This window comes from Trachypithecus francoisi, unplaced genomic scaffold (genome assembly GCF_009764315.1).
Source record: "Trachypithecus francoisi isolate TF-2019V2 unplaced genomic scaffold, Tfra_2.0 Contig01579, whole genome shotgun sequence".
Classification (NCBI taxonomy): domain Eukaryota; kingdom Metazoa; phylum Chordata; class Mammalia; order Primates; family Cercopithecidae; genus Trachypithecus; species Trachypithecus francoisi.
The window spans coordinates 24689049-24705790 of record NW_022681442.1 but is presented as its reverse complement, the minus strand read 5'-3'; the positions used below and the strand labels follow the sequence as shown (position 1 = coordinate 24705790).

Genomic DNA, 16742 nt, shown 5'->3' with positions numbered 1-16742 from the left:
GAATGCTGACTGTTAATATTTAAGGTTTCCAGCCAGGCACAGGGCTCACGCCTGTAATCTCAGCATTTTGGGAGGCTGAGGCAGATCACTTGAGGCCAGGAGTTCAAGACCAGCCTGGCCAACATGGTCAAACCCCGTCTCTACTAAAAAAAATACAAAAATTAGCCAGGCATGGTGGAAGGTGCCTGTAATCCCAGCTATTTGGGAAGCTGAGGCAGGAGAATCGCTGGAACCCGGGAGGTAGAGGTTGCAGTGAGCCAAGATCACATCACTGCACTCCAGCCTGGGTAAGACAGCAAGGCTATGTCCCCAAAAAAAGAAAAAAAAATAGATTTTCCATTATTTGTATACAGAACCTCCCTATCAAAGCCTGTTTTCTGCCTTTAAAAGAATGTTTTGGTGTCTGACACATATGTACCAAAAAATGTTGAAGGGAAGGCCAACATACAGGCCTTAGGATTTTCTGTTTATTTCATAAACTGTGATCCTTTGGAATTTAAAGAAGATCAGGAATGAAGCAAGCTTTCTACATGTTCTTACTTGGAATGCGGACTCACAGAGCACCAAAATAAGCGAGTCAATATAAACTTACAAATATTCTAGAACTGCCACAAAATAAAGGGTGGCTCACCAAACTGTCCTAAAGGTTTTATTCTCCCTCGATAAAACCAATCATTTATTTGAATGTACTTTTTTCAAAAAATTGCAAATAAATAAATAAATAACATCTTCTCAAATAAAATCAAAAGGGAAAGCCATGAACAAAGTAAAACAAAGATAATGGGAAAGAAGAAAGGACAAGCACAGAGCAGCAGATGAGGTTTATTCGCCCTATGCAGTGCTTCTTTTGAAATTTTTGAGGTCATGGTTACACACATAAAAATAAGAACATTTCACATTGAAAACAAAGCAGAATTACTTCTCTCAAAAAAAAGAAAGAATTCTGAAGGTCTGGTGACTTTGGACCCACCTTCCTACATGGCAAGAACAGCAGGCTAGAGCTTGACAGCCTCCCTCCCTCCTTCTAAATGAACACCTGCTCTCCAACTTCCCACAGTCTGGACCCAGGCTGTTTTGTTCAATTGTATTTCTTGCCTGTTTGTGTAGGAACTGCGTTCATGCTCTAGGTGGTCTTGGACGTCCACGAGGGTGGTGACTGCACAGGACAGAGAAAGAACAGCCCTTCTTGCTCATGGTCAGGGGCAGCAGCCCTTCTCTGGAGCTACCTGAAGAAGAGGTCTGGATAAGGACAGCAAGGGGCCTCTGCTCTCCAGCCGCTCAGCAGCCAGAGTCCTGACCGTGTTTATGTTGGTTTCACAACATGGCACTCTCCGCTTTACAAATACTTCTCCATTGCAAATCCTAACAGAGGCATCAAGAGCCCTTGCCCTGGCATAGACAGCAAAGCTGAAGTATACACAGATTCTTATGCTTCTCTCCTGTTTTTTTTTTTCAATTTCCTTACAGTCACATCTGCTCTTTGTTTTCTCTCATTTCAAATGTTTCCCAACACATCATGTTTAGTGAGGTGTTTAAGACAGACTGAGAGATGCCGTTGGAGGCAATGTTTTATAGCACAGTTTGTACACTAGTTTATTGCCAAATTAAAATAAAGATGTAATCTGGCAGACTCAGCCTTCTGCTAAGCCTTCCTTGGGTGGTTTCCTGTATTGAGGCAGGAAAGTCAGCTAGCAATGAAGTAAAGGACTATATCTCCTTTCTCTTATCAGTTCAGTTTCCAAATACAAAGAAATTTCTTTAAATGGGTAGAATGCTTGGTTTGCCTACTGTTTTATAGAAATAAAAAATAAGTTAATAAAAGAAAGCAAGATTTTGGTGCTCCTATAATAGATGCCATGGAATTCTTCATACTTTCCACAAGGATTCATTGTTTTAAAAATGTGAGGGGTGGGATTTTATACACCAAATAACCTCCTGTCCATTTGAAACAGAATCTCTAGAATTATATCTATAATATCCTTTTTTTCTGAAAATTTCAGGGCTTTCCAAAGGCACATCCTCACATAGGCCCTTCAGAGGCCAAGTCCAGCTCCTATATCTTTACTCAGTAAGTCTCAGGGCAGGGTTTCCTATGTACCCAGACTATTCATTTAAGAATTACAATGGGTAAAAGGTTCCACACCTTTTCCTTTCAGTCATTCTAGTGGTGCCTGGATAGCCACATCCCCAGACAAGATAGGATTTACCTCTTGGCAACTATGGTGATGGTTAATTTTATGGGTCAACTTGACTTGGCTAAGAGATGCCCAAAGAGCTGATAAAACTTATCTGGGTGTATCTATAAGGGATTTTCTAGAAGACATTAGTGTCTGAATCAGTAGGCTGAGAAAATCTACCCTCTCCAATGTGGGTGAGCATCATCCAATCCTTGGAGGTGTTGAATAGAAAAGGCAGAGGGAAGGTGAATTCCCTTTTTCTTTTTGAGCTGGGATATCCATCTGTCTCCCCTGGCCCTCAGACATCAGAGTTCCTGCTTCTCAGGACTTTGGACTTGGACCAGGACTTACACCATTGGTTCCACCCCCACCCAATTCTCAGGGCTTCCAACTTGGACTGAATTATACCACTGGCATTCTTGGTTGTCCAGCTTGCAGAAGGCAGATCTTGGGACTTACGTGCCTCCATAATCGCATGAGTAAATTCCATAATCAATCAATCTCTCTCTCTCTCTCTCTCCCCTCTCCCCCCACTCCAATCTCTCTCTCTCCCTCTTTCTCTTATTGCTTCTGTTTCTTTGGAGAACCCTGAATAATACAATCACCTAGATGTTGAACATCACAAACAGATTTCTCTTTCTAAGTGAAAAGAAAAAATATCAAAAACCTTGGTTTTGTGAATTCTGAGGACATTTGGCCATGCACATTTTTCCCTGATTAAAACCACCTTTTTAAATCTTAATATGACTTCCCATAGAACTGATATGCAGTAAAATTCTGTCTTGGGCCAGAAAGGAACGTCTATTCAACAAAACTCTTTGAGTCCCTTATAATGTCCACATCAAAAAGCCTCCACTGGGATTCAGGCACCCAAGATGAAACACAGTTAGACCAGGGTATCGCAGCTCATTTGGGGTCTATCCTACAGGCCAGAGCTCCAAACTCTGTCCTTAGGAGCTTAAAAGTTACATTCACTGAAGGAGAGAAGAAGCAATGTCAGGGAGATAAAGGAAAAATAAATGTGGCTATGTGTTCAAAAGACAGAAAGTATGCCTTAAATAAACAAAGAAGTCAGCAAATAAAGAAAAAGAGAAAAGAGGAAGACCCTGTTCACAGGAGTTGCCACCTCAATAAGGCATTTTCTAAGGGATTGTTCACCACAATTTGATGTAAAACAGCATCCAGCAGAGACAATACTGACTGAGATCCTAGCTGGGAGATCTACAGCAGTGACATTAGCAGCTGTAACAGAAAAACTGATGGACAATACTTACATGAAAGAATAAATGTTCCTGTTTCCTAGACAAGTGCAGTCACTGGCCAGCCAACACCAGCACATGGTCCTCCTTGTTGCCACATCTCATCAGTGCTAAAAGCTCCATGACCCATGGGTGACTGTCAGCTTTTATTTCCATATCATTGACCCACCTGAGTGGCCACAGACCCTCTCAACTTGACTTCCAGCCAATGCCATCAGCTAACAGCTGCAGCTCTCTCCCTTCTAGCGAATGCCCCACTCCCTATTCTGTGATTCAAGCCTTGAGATATGGAGGTCTTCTCTGATTCCTACTTGTATAGCTGGCTATCCACAATGTGTCTTTTCCAGTATGATTTATCCTTCATCCTTTCTTAAAGAAACAGAGAGGCCGGGCGCGGTGGCTCAAGCCTGTAATCCCAGCACTTTGGGAGGCCGAGATGGGTGGTTCACGAGGTCAGGAGATCGAGACCATCTTGGCTAACACGGTGAAACCCCATCTCTACTAAAAATACAAAAAATTAGCCGGGCGAGGTGGCGGGCGCCTGTAGTCCCAGCTACTTGGGAGGCTGAGGCAGGAGAATGGCGTGAACCTGGGAGGCGGAGGTTGCAGTGAGCTGAGATTCGGCCACTGCACTCCAGCCCAGGCGACAAAGCAAGACTCCGTCTCAAAAAAAAAAAAAAAAGGTCAGTAGAAAGGCTGGCTTTTACCCATCTGTTCATCTCAAAATATCACCTTCAAAAATGAGAACCCTGGTCAGGCGTGGTGGCTCACGCCTGTAATCCCAGCATTTTGGGAGGTCGAGGCGGGCAGATCACAAGGTCAGGAGTTTGAGACCACCCTGGCCAACAAGGCAAAACCCTGTCTTTACTAAAGATACAAAAAATTAGCCAGGCGTGGTGGCACACACCTGTAATCCCAGCCACTCGGGAGGTTAAGGCAGGAGAATCGCCTGAACCCTGGAGGCGGAGGTTGCAGTGAGCCCAGATTGCGCCACTGCACTCCAGCCTGGGTGACAGGGTGAGACTGCATCTCAAAAAAAAAAAAAAAGAAAATGAGAACCCTATCAAATGTCAGGTAGCTCCTTACCCCAATTGTAGAATATCCACATGTGATGCTAATTAGTGATTTTTCTCTTTGAGAAAATTTGTTAACCTCTTAGATATTTAGATTCTTAGCCTCATACAGAAAAAAACCTAGCAACAACAAACAGATGAAGACTGCGTCCAACCCTAAAATGACAGGATTCACTGGGTCTGTGGTCACAAAGGATACCTTTTTGTTCTTACCCTTAGCATCTGATGCCAGGACTGCTGTAATATCATCCCAACCGGTCTTGGTTTTGACCTCATATTACCACAGTTTATACTCATAATTACTACCGATTAACCCTTGAAATCTACAGCTCTAAATATATCATTCTCTGGACCCAAATTTCTGAAGGCTCCTAAGTAAGGAAACAAAAATTAGTTTTCCTAAAAATCAAACAGCCAAAACAGTGAAAAATAGTAAAGATTAGGTTCCAAAGTGTGTGTGTGTGTATGTGTGTAAATTATAACTAGCTGTAACCAATTTTAGTTTCAGCCAAACAGAAAATTTTGCAATTTTGTACACAGGATTTTTACAATTTCATGTATGTGACATTCCTTTTGTAAAAAAATTGGCCTCCCCTACTATCACAACAGAAATCCAATATACCCATTAAAGTCCAGCTGAAGTCATTTTGTAAGACCTCTGGAGTAGACAGATCACCAGAGCTCCATCTCCTGAACTTTGGGCTACCAATTTAATGTAATTCATCCAGTCACTTGTATAGAATATTCAGTGACAGCACTGCCTTTGTGGCCTCTCTTAAACTATTGACCAACTCAAATGTGTTAATCATCTATCTCCAGATGGACAGAATATTGTTATTTTATATCAACACTGTATCATGCATGGCACTTAAAAGAGATGTGGCATCTAATATTTGTTTCTTTTTAAATCACTTTGGAAAGGTACCTACAATTATAATTATCCATACAAACACATTTTAATGCAAAGGAAACCAACGCTAAATACTGTTCACCGTTAAGCTGCTGGGTTGAAGTCACAGCCCAGGCGTCCTGACTGATCTTGTATCATCCACTCTGCCACAGTGACCACGGGAGGCACTCTTTGAAGTGCTGGGACGGAAAGAGTTACATATTTGGGCATCTCCTCCAGCATAATTGCAAAGATGCAGAGTTTTTACTTAGGCAGGTAAATCTGGCCCTCGCTGCGCCTCTGGCATCAGGGGGGAAAAATTAACCAACTGTCGAATAAAATATAATAACCCTGTGGATTAAATGACTAATACTCTGTCTGAGCTGGTCAGGCTTTGCCTCTGTTAACTGCACCATCCTGGACCAAATGCACTGTGGCTTGACTCCAGAAACAAAATTGTACACTCTGCTGAAAGGGTAGCCAGGCTGCTCAAGAGGAAAAAAATAATGAATTGTAAATTCTTTCTATTTTTAGGCTTAATGTGCATTTTATTTGGCAGTAGGGGCAGTATGAATAAAACTCCAATCTTAAGAATTTTAATTTGCTTCCTTTAAAATGCTCCTGTCAGTAGAGACCTTGGGAAGTTGCTTATACCATGCTCCTACCTTCAAAAATGCCATACATCTACGCAAACCCAGACAAATAAAACCCCAGAATATTCCCCTCACTTAGTTAAGTCCAGTATTTCTTTAAATATACGTACTTTCTAATTCATGATTCCTCTAAGGAGAATTCTCAGAATGACTTCACTGAATAATGCATTTCACAAGGAGTATTCTAGTATTTCACCAATTATCCCTCTGGCTTTTATGGCCAGAGTTTCTCTCACATTTGCCTGTGTAAATGCTACTTCTTTTTCATTTTAATTTAATTTTATTAGCTATTGCTAGCCTTTTATTCTACCCGAGAATACAAGTTTCCTTAAAGGCAGGGACCATATGTATGTTATAGTATATATGCCGTATAGAATACATATTATAGGATGACATTTTATGAGATATATGCACACATACACACACATCTAATACCATGAGCTCATTTAATCCTTTCTCACGAAGTGACTTCTCCTTCAACCTTACCACCAAGTGAAGAGAAGTTCTGAGATGACTAGGTTCTGCATAAGGTTACCTACATACATCATTATTTTTCCTTTGGCCATTTCTCTCAGTGTTTCAGCAAAACCTTACTTCCTGTTCTTAACCTTTTCAGGGTTATGCTTCCCTTTAAGAGTCTGAGAAAAGCCATGGGTCCTTCACCAAGAGAAATGATCACCAATCCACTAAGACACTGTCTTCCACTCAGTGGGGGTCAGAGACTCCTGACTATCTTAAGCATCTATGCTAAGAACTGCTTCTCCACCACGTCTTACTTAGTACACCTAATCTTTACTTGGTAAGTGGTTTCAGATATTTACATGATTTAAACAAGCAACCTGAGACTCTCCTTGATTTCCCTTGTCCCATTAGCACAGAGGTCAGGCTACTGCTCAGAACAAAAATGATCATTGAGGTGAAATGAAGAGATAATTAAATTAGCACTATTTTCCCCGGAGAACCGTGCTTCACTGTCTCAAACAAGGTAAGCATGCTCACCTTTTGGTCTTGACTGTATGCCAGAATCCAGTCTTCTTGCTTAGGATGGAAAAGCAAGCTTTGAATGTAGAAGTTCAGCCGGTACTTTTGATAAGTTGCGCCTTCATCTGAGCTGATCAGTAAGCTGCTCTCAATCTCCGGGTCTGTGAGCAACATTATCTGCAGCAAAGAATTGTTGGAGAAAGAAACAACAGAAAATTAAGTTTACAAATTTGCAAAACTTGAAAATTAGCTAAACTTTGACAAGGGAAGGACAGGGGCAGGTAAATAACGCTTGGCCAAACAGGGACCTTGACTCTGTCAGGCTTATTCTTCCATCTTGGATCAGTGCTACAAAAATATTTCTACAAAGAAATGAAGGGAGTAGGAGAAGCTGAAAGAATGAGGGATGAAATAGGTAACTGTATACTCTTCTCTTTTAGGGGACCCCTTGTTTTATTTCCAAGATTATTTCCTAAACCTGGCACACTTACCCTTCTTCCCTTCTTCCTACTGTGCCTTATGTACTTTCTATTTTGGGGGACCAAAAGACTGGTTATAGTCTGTTGTGGGAAAGGTGGAAGAGAAAGAGGATGGAGTCCATTGTTTTTCTTCCCTACCTCAAATCCTTTCATTCCACTTCAATGATATCCTATGTCATCCTAACTTAGCCTGATTTTCTGAGTCTTAAGGCAAAGTGTAGGCTCTGAAGCTTTCTCTAGGAATTTAACAAAGGCTATTTTACCCCACCACCCTCATCACCTTCTAGCCTACTACATAATTTACTTATTTATTTTGTTTCTTGTCTACATATCCTCTACTAAAAAATAAACCCTGTGAGAACAGAGATAGCTGTCCGTATAGTTCACAGACGTATTTCCAGCAGCTAGACTAAGGTCCAGTATGTATGGTACACTGATAAATATTTGTCATATGAATGAATGAATAGATGAGTATATAGAAAGATGCCCAGAACACTCTGAGATATGGATGGAAGCTGCACAACTTCTAAGTCCACATGAGTCTCTAAAACTCTCTGCAAGAAAAGTTGGTTGCTCTTCACAACCTGCACCACAGAAGAAGCTATAAATATGTAAATATTCACAACTTTAGATGTTTTACACTGTCTCACTGGGATGCCCAATTTTGTCCAGAGGAATGGGATCAATCACAATAGCAGCAAGACGGAGGAGCTGCCCTCAAAACTGCCTTAAATCCTCTCGTTTTATGTCTCCAGGAATCTGTGATAAATTACTTCATTCCCAACTGTCTGTGGGTCTCCTTTCACTCACTCAAAGTGTGCACCTGGTGTCTCCAGGCAGGTGGCCTTAATGCTACCCATTGACCTCTTCCCCATCAACTTATTAATTGGCACTTTCTGAATTTGGTTCAGGGAAGCATGAAATATGTGCTTAATGTGTTGCTGTATGAAGAGAAATCACTGCAACCCAGGGTTTAAAGATTACCAGCTGAGGATGCTGCACTTCCAAGAAAGAGAGAGAGAGGGGGGAATAGAGTCATATCTTAAAAGAGCAGAGTGCCAGGCAAACACATGGAGCTTTCTCAAGCATTTGGAGGCAATCATATTAAAGCCTCTGAACAGTTAATGTCATCTTTGAAAGTGGTGTCCTGTCGCTGTAAATGACACAAAAGGATCACATGCCAGACACTCTGCCCAAACTCTGTTTATGTTATCCAGGACAAGTTTAAGGTTCCTTGCTGTTCTTTCAACATCCCCTTCTTGAAGAGGAGAAAAGGGATGTAATAGGGTGAAGGCAATGCTGTTGCTGTCAGCCACACTCCCGACAAGATGAAAAGCGCACACAAAATTGAAGACTAATTGTCTCTTGTACCACGTTCCAGGAAAGCCACTGCTCACCAACCATAAATTCTGACAAAGTTATGGATTTCTCTGTCTCACGTTCACCAAGCAGACAGCGTTCCCTCATCAGATGGCTGACAAGGAGCCATCAGGTAATCTACTAAGTACAAACTCATATGGCTTCATTAAAATCTAGTGAATGCATTAAGCAAGTATATTTAGATGGCTCCTAATTCACAGGAATATTTCCAGATGAGTTCATATTTATGGGCACATAAAAGCTGTCATTTTTTGAATAACAAATAAGCCATCAAATGATTATATTGCTTTGTGTCTCTAACCACAATTAACAATAATGTAAAACAACCTTTTTGCACTACTGCCAAAAAGTCATTTCCATGATAACATGAAGAGGCTCAATTTTATAGAATATCTACTGTCTCAGGCAAGGTGATTCCCTCCCCTACTCTGATTTTCTAGTTCCCTGTTAGCCAGAATATGCTTTCCTCTTTTCCCATGAGAACAGATCTCCCCACCTGCTTCTCCTGGCAGAATACTTAATCAAAATAAAATTAAACACAATTATAAACTAGGCCTACAGAATATTCCCAAAGCAAGCTGATTTTTATCAATCACTTTAAAATATTGTTGATACTCATTTATACTCCACATGATCAGACTGCATAAGACATCCTGCAATGGGTAATATTGGGTGCGAATGGCAGAGTAATGCACGTATTTCCCAACAGATGGAAACTTAATGTTATAAAAATAAAGCGACTCGTATCCTTGGCTTTTTTCTGGATATTGAAAATAGGCAGACCAAAATCCCACCTTCTCTATGCAGCCCTCAAGGGAGGTCATTGTTTGCCTGGAACAAAGCTTGTTCCATAGTAGGTCCACATATCACTGTAAATGAATAAAGGAATGGACTAATGAATGAATGAGTCCTTTTCATTCCTGCCTTCTGCTGCCTGGAGGCCAGGGACCCCTGACACATTGGGAGTTCCAGTCCCGTTGAGCAAATCCTCGCTGTTCTACTTGAGGCAAGGAGGGCGAAGATAAGAGAAAGACACTGCCTTTAACAGGAAAGTAATTATTCTCTGTTCAGATCCACCCATGAGTGATTACAGTCAGTTTACTTATGCCTTGCAGGGTGTGCCGACGCTGCACTGACTGCACCTGCAGATGAATTGTTTCCACGGAAGGTCAATAATGGCAACACAGGATCCTGCCACCCAGCTCCAAGCAATCATTCATCACCCACTTCAGGAGGAGGAAGAAACTTTATTTGCTTTTCCTAGAGCAGACAAATGAACATGAAATGCAATTTATAGATTTCAAATATGTCACTTCTCTTTTTATTTATTTATTTATTTATTTTTGGTATTAGTCCTTCTGACAGCTCAGTGCCATCAAAAATTAAACGCACTTTCACTGTCTTTGACTTGCTCCAGATTCAACATATGGCTACAGGAAGTAATTCTACAAAAGGCTGGCAGGCAGCTTTCTGATTCTTCCAAGTTGTCATCTACTGTGGACCTTCTTCCCAAAGGAATGCTGCTACTATCTAGTTTTCCAAATTCTTTTCCTAGATATGTTATTTTTGGAATTCGCTATTTACTGGTCTATGTGGCGTGGAGTTAATAAAGAGTTCTTCAGTACCTCTGGGCATATACTTTTTCGTACCATTTCTTTGTTCCTAATGGAAAAAGTATTTCTTTTATGTGTTGTTCATTATTTGTTTGCTCATTTGTCTACTCCTTGTCATAAATGGGCTGGAATCAAGCAGAGGTAATGGGCTGCTGTGTGGATATCCCTCTTGCTTTACTAAGAGCTTAATTCAGCTCCAGATGCCCATATCACAGGTGCATAATAAATGCTTTTCATAATGATAATGACAACAGCAAAGCAAAACAGCAACAGCAGCAATTAGGCACTCCAGTTATCTACTGCTACCCACTTTACTCCAACAGAAATAGTTCTCTCTATAAACAGCATGAAAGTCTATTTGCAAACCTCTGACCTCAAAATTGAAAACAAATTAAGCAAAATGTAATCAGAGAAAGTAAGTCATCTGCTGACCAATGAGGGTGGAAAAGCTACCTGTTTTCAATGCGGGCTGAGCACTTATCCTTCCCAGATGAGCTGAGGGAAAGAGCAGTAAGTCCTTATCAGCTGGCAACTATTTGGAGGACAGTGTTAGGGAAAGTTGAACAGGATCCCAGAATGATCCACGGAAAGAAAATCACAGAAATACAAACAATGAAGAAAGGGGAGGAAGGAGATTAAAAAGAAAAAAGCTCAAATCAAGCACACACTGATAGAAATGAGTCTGTAAGAAAATGGAAATGCCATAAGCAATTTTCCTAAATCCCACCCTTCCAAACTTAACGAAGCTTACCTATGTACCATCTTTGTTTATTAGCACAAAATCGCGTCATTCAATACTAAGAGATGAACAGAACATTTGGGCAACAGACCGTCCACTTGTGACCTGGAAAGTGATTCAGTGAAATGACTGGGAAACTATGGCATTGTATTTTAAAGAGCTTATTCCGTTCTTTTGCTTTCAAACTGGTTTTCTAGTGAGGATCCACAGACTTAGATTTTTTTTGAGGGAAAAAAAGAAGCATAAAACAATTTTTTTAAGACAAGATCTTGCTCTGTCGCCCAGGCTGGAGTGCAGTTGTATGATCACAGCCTCAAACTCCTAGATTTAAGGGATCCTCCCATCTTAGCTTCCCAAAACACTCAGATTATAGGCATAAGCCACCATGCAAGGATGGGAAGAAACATTTTTTTAAAGAGCATGTAATTTCAGTCCTTTATATGTGTGTTAATTGCCTTGCCAAGAGACCCAACCCATTAATGATTATTTGTAACAATAATGAGGAGTCATTCAGTACCTCTTGCCCAATTCCATAGAGTACATAGGAGATGAGTAAGGTTTACCAGGAATGACAACATGTGAATTATAGTCCTTGGAAGATGATTCAAAAAAGAAAAAGAAAATGTATAGGACATCTCTTCTTATTTCACTTGGGACTACTGAACAGTCTTCTCCTTTGAGACAATTTAGAGAAATCGAAACTTACAAACACTATTTTACTGTGTGAATGGCACTGAACTTCTATAAGGAAATATCTGTCCATGTATATATTTCCATGGAGGGCTGATCTGCAGGGCTGAGCATGGGGCTGGTGCACCACTGACTTGTGTTCCACAGGAAGAGCCATAACCTAATCCTAAACCTGGCTCTAGTCAATGTCTCCATGAATGTGTACTTTTCCTCACAAAATAGAAAAGAAGGGAGTGTGCTTAGTGAAGGTTATTCACACCATGAGAAGAAGGGTACAGTACAATCACAAGAAATAGCAGGGGGCCTGGGTTTAAAAACTTGGATTTGAATTTCTTCTCTGCCATTATCAGTTGTGCCACTTTGAAGGCCTTATAGCTCATTTAATCCTTTTTTGAGTCTCAGTTTCCTCATTGAAGATAGTAGTGATACCATAAACAAGTTGCCATTTATTGAGCTGTTGTGTATCAGGGTCTCCGCTAAAGCTTTAAACTGAATTATTCCATTAAACTGTTTATGAAAACTACTTGAGGTAGATATCATTATGTCCATTTGATATCAGGCTTAGAGAGATGACACAATTTGCTTAAGGTTGCACAGCTAGTCAGTGATAAGGTTATCTATGTCATGCCCTGCACAGATTTGGGTGAAGATCAAATAAGATTCTCTGTGCAAAAGCACTGTTAAGTTTTGTGCAAATATTACTACATTTACCCCACAAAGGATGGCATATTTTGTACTTTGTGTTCTGCTAAAATATGATAGTTGAATTCCAAAAAAGAGAGGGAGAGACATATAAATCTGGCAATGCAAATATCTCATAAAAATATTGCCTAGATTAAGAAAAAAAAAGAGGCGGCAAGAAGAAATGGGGTGCAAGATAATGGAGAATTTCAGTAACAAGTGTTACTAATACACTACATTCTTGAATAAACAAAAATAATTTCTTGGTTTTAAATACACAGTCAGAAGATCAAAATAGCCAGTCATGATTCATACCCCAGATTTTTCACAATGGCTCTGGCTTCCTTTACCTTGTCCTTCCAGCATGATTCTCCCATAGGTTGGATTTTATGCTTTATCATAAAAATGGATGGGAAAAGAATAATAGAAATGGGCAAAAATCTCTGATGTAATGTTCTTATTGGTGGAGAAACAAACATTTTCCCACATGCTGGTTCCCAAATAATTGTATGCTAAAGCAAATAAGAACTATTACAGTGTAACTGTTTTCCTAATAAATGCATCCCATGCTTAATTGTCATTTAAAAAAAAAAAGACTCATTTTGCTGGAGAAATAGCTATTATTAATATTATACTGAGGTAATAGTGGGGAATATGGAATATTAACTAATGCTTAGCATTGGGTCATCTGGTTTAAAAAACTAAACATGGGGCCAGGTGCAGTGGCTCACGCCTGTAATTCCAGCACTTTGGGAGGCTGAGGCGGGTGGATCATGAGGTCAGGAGATCGAGACCATCCTGGCTAACACAGTGAAAACCCATCTCTACTAAAAATACAAACAGTTAGCCAGGTGTGGTGGTGGGCACCTGTAGTCCCAGCTACTCGGGAGGCTGCGGCAGGAGAATGGCGTGAACCCGGGAGGCAGAGCATGCAGTGAGCTCAGATCGTGCCACTGCACTCCAGCTTAGGTGACAGAGTGAGACTCCGTCTCAAAACAAACAAACAAACAAAACTAAACCTGGTATTTCAGAAGGAAAGAATGATGTACACATTCAAAGAATGTTTTTATTATTGCAGTCACTATGAGAACTGATTAAATACCTTGAGAATATTTGAGCCACCTTAAAAATCTCATCATTATCCCCTAGCCTCTGCTCCAACCCAATCAAAACATACTTCCATCGCCATTGCAAGTCCCAAAGTAACTTCTCTCTTAAATTCCCAAAGATGTATAAATGCCAAAAGGTTACATCATTTTAAAATGTTAGCTGCTATCAGAAGGAGCCATGATGCTAAGAGAAATGGACATTCATCTTCTTTGCTCATGGGAAACTTTACAAGAAATGATGTTCATTTAATGATAAGAAATCTCTTTATTCTGATAAGAAATCTCTTTATTCCACAGGAAATGATAAAGAAACTCAAGTGAGAAGACAGAGCAGGAAAGATAAGCTATCAGTATATTTTAACATTGATTTAAGTGAGGGAAATCCATTTTTCGTAAAATCTAAAAGTTGTGTACTTGATTTAAGAGTCTGAGTCAGTGTCAAGTTGAAAGTCAGGAAAGTAAAATGAAAAATCCATAGACATTAATCCACTCTAAAAATCAGTGAACAGGATTCACCCACATTCTTCATCCCTTGCTGTATTTGTATCATCACCCTAATGAAGGAGTTCAGGAAATGCCACCCCAAAAGATGCTGCTTTGGTATACTTATTACTTCAAACTGAAGGCACTTGGGAAACACAGAAAGTTCAGAGGAGCTTTCCTTAATTGTCTAAAGACTGATCCTCCTAAAATAACTCAATTGTCATAAATTCCTTCCCCAGGAATCTCATCAACCAAAGATGAACTCAGAATACAGAAGAGACTAGAAGTCGACATTACACCCAGACTGGCTATCACCTGTTCTTCTGAGGGCCAACTGGTCTTTCCCAAAATTCATTTACTTTTCCCTAAATTGCCTACATCCCTCCTCTCCTCCCTTCTATGAAGTGGGCATATAAGCCTTTAGATCTCACTGGGTTTTTTGGTATTCACTTTTCTTTCATGTGATGTCCCTGTACATGTAATACATTTGTTTACCTTCTCTCTTATTAATCTGTCCAGTGATGGTTGATGGTTTATTTCATGGACTCAATTATAAAGCACTCAGAGGGTAGAGGGAAATTTTTCCCTTTCGTACACTAACAAGTATGTTTTAATTTTACTTACTTATATTAATGCTTCACGATAAACTGGCAAATATACTAGGGTATACTGGGGAAGATTAATGAAATCTCAGCCACAAGAGACCTTGCTAATGTATTTGACTATTAAAGCTTTCCTGAAAAGACTATGGAGACTACGAGGGATTTCTCTTATACAGGATTTGCAGATTAGTGAAGTGAGAAGAGCCTAATGCAGCTCTACTGCAGAGCTCTTTGGAAGATGGGCCTAGAGGGGGTCATCTAGGAAGAAGTCTCTCATGTTAACAATGAAGTCCATTTCATGTAATATTTTCCTTCCTTCTTCAGTTATTTAATAACAAACATTGATCATCTCAAGTTGTTGTTTAGAGGTGGAAAAGGGTCAATGTGCTTAATTGACATGCCAGAGCATAATTACATCATCTGCTGCTTTCCTCTCTCTTTTTTGATTTCAGTCACAGCAGGAAAGATAGTAGTGTGGTGTTTTATGCAGATGATTTTTTTCATGACTGCATATTCTAGGTTTAATTCCATCTTAATATACATACCTCAGAAGCAGTAGAACTGACATAGTATATTAAAGAGAAAAGGAGTTTTGTTCCACTTATGTATTGTAGAACAATCTATCTCAGAACAGTGGCTTCAAACAAGCATTTTGTTTCAAGATTTTGTGGGGCAGGACTTTTGGAAAAGCTGAGCTAAGTAGGTAGTCTCAAATCCACATGATGTCAACTGTTGTGGCCAGAGTTGGATATTTCACTTCCAAGATGGCTCCTTCATTCCTGTATCTGGCTTAGCCTCTCTCGTTCTCCCTGCATGGCTTCTCATCCTCCAGGACTCACCATGTGGCTGAATATCACATAACATGGCAGTTTCATAATAGTTGAATTTCTTATATAGCAGTGGTTTCCTTCAGTGTGAATGGCCCAAGATCAAGTGTTCCAAAGGGCTAAAGTGGAAGGTGCAAAGCTTTGCATGACTCATCCTTAGAAGACCCAGGACATCAATTTTGCCATGTGCTATTGGTCAAAGAATTCTGGGTCAGATTTAATGGGAGGAAAAAATAGACTTCACCTCTTAAGGGAAGAAAAGCATGTACACGCACACATATGCAAACATAAACACACATACACACAGAAGGCAAGCCATATTGAAGATATGTAACCACAACTATCTTCTATAAAACTTGTCACTTATAATTTTTAAAAGTATATGTTTTATATATGATATGATACAACAGATATGATAAAGAGTTGTAATTATTATGTTCAATATGAATTAAAATGTCCCCATAATCATAGTATTCCTGGGATATAGACACCTTGAAGTTGCCAGATTTTTCATTGGGTTTTAGCTATGAAATAGCTCTTACCTTAAACTTTTGAAAACTGAAAATTTCTAATCTGTTATCAGTTTAAGGTGAGTATATTTATCGAAGACCAAGTGAATTGCGTTTACTCCCTCTCAGGGACATTAAGGGACCCAAAGTTGAGTAATTTCGGTGTGTTAATTTTCAGGGTACATAAATTACCCATATTAAATTATAGATGAATAGACAAGTTCAATGTTCATTAAAGTGTGTATAAGTAAGTCTCTAATAAAGAGAATCTATATCCAGGCATTATAATCCTCTATTTAATTAAGGATCTGATATCATGAAATATAGGTTTCTTAAAAGCAAAGTAGTCCTTGTTCCTGTATGCTCACAGGAAAAGTACAAATATCATTTACAACATAAACAGGAAACTGAAAATAGGATACTTAATGTTCCCTTCAGTTTGAAAAATGGATCTTAAAATAAACCTACTGATTTTTAGGTAGCCTTGGGCTAACAACAACAAAAGGCCATTTAGGTCTGAAAGTGAATTGTAAATGTATTCTAGAAACATACAGAAAGTTCAATTTTTATCATGCCCAGGCCCACATAAAACCATCTA

General features: G+C 39.7%; 1 protein-coding gene across 3 annotated transcripts in view; it reads right to left on the bottom strand.

The window, feature by feature from the left end:
- The window catches only part of SORCS1 (sortilin related VPS10 domain containing receptor 1), a 597227-nt gene that overhangs the window by 203390 nt on the left and 377095 nt on the right, over window positions 1–16742 (bottom strand). For all 3 annotated transcript variants that reach the window (XM_033183443.1, XM_033183451.1, XM_033183459.1), the window contains exon 4: window positions 7051–7209. In XM_033183443.1, the coding sequence (XP_033039334.1) occupies window positions 7051–7209 (159 nt within the window). The remainder of the gene's footprint in view (window positions 1–7050; window positions 7210–16742) is intronic.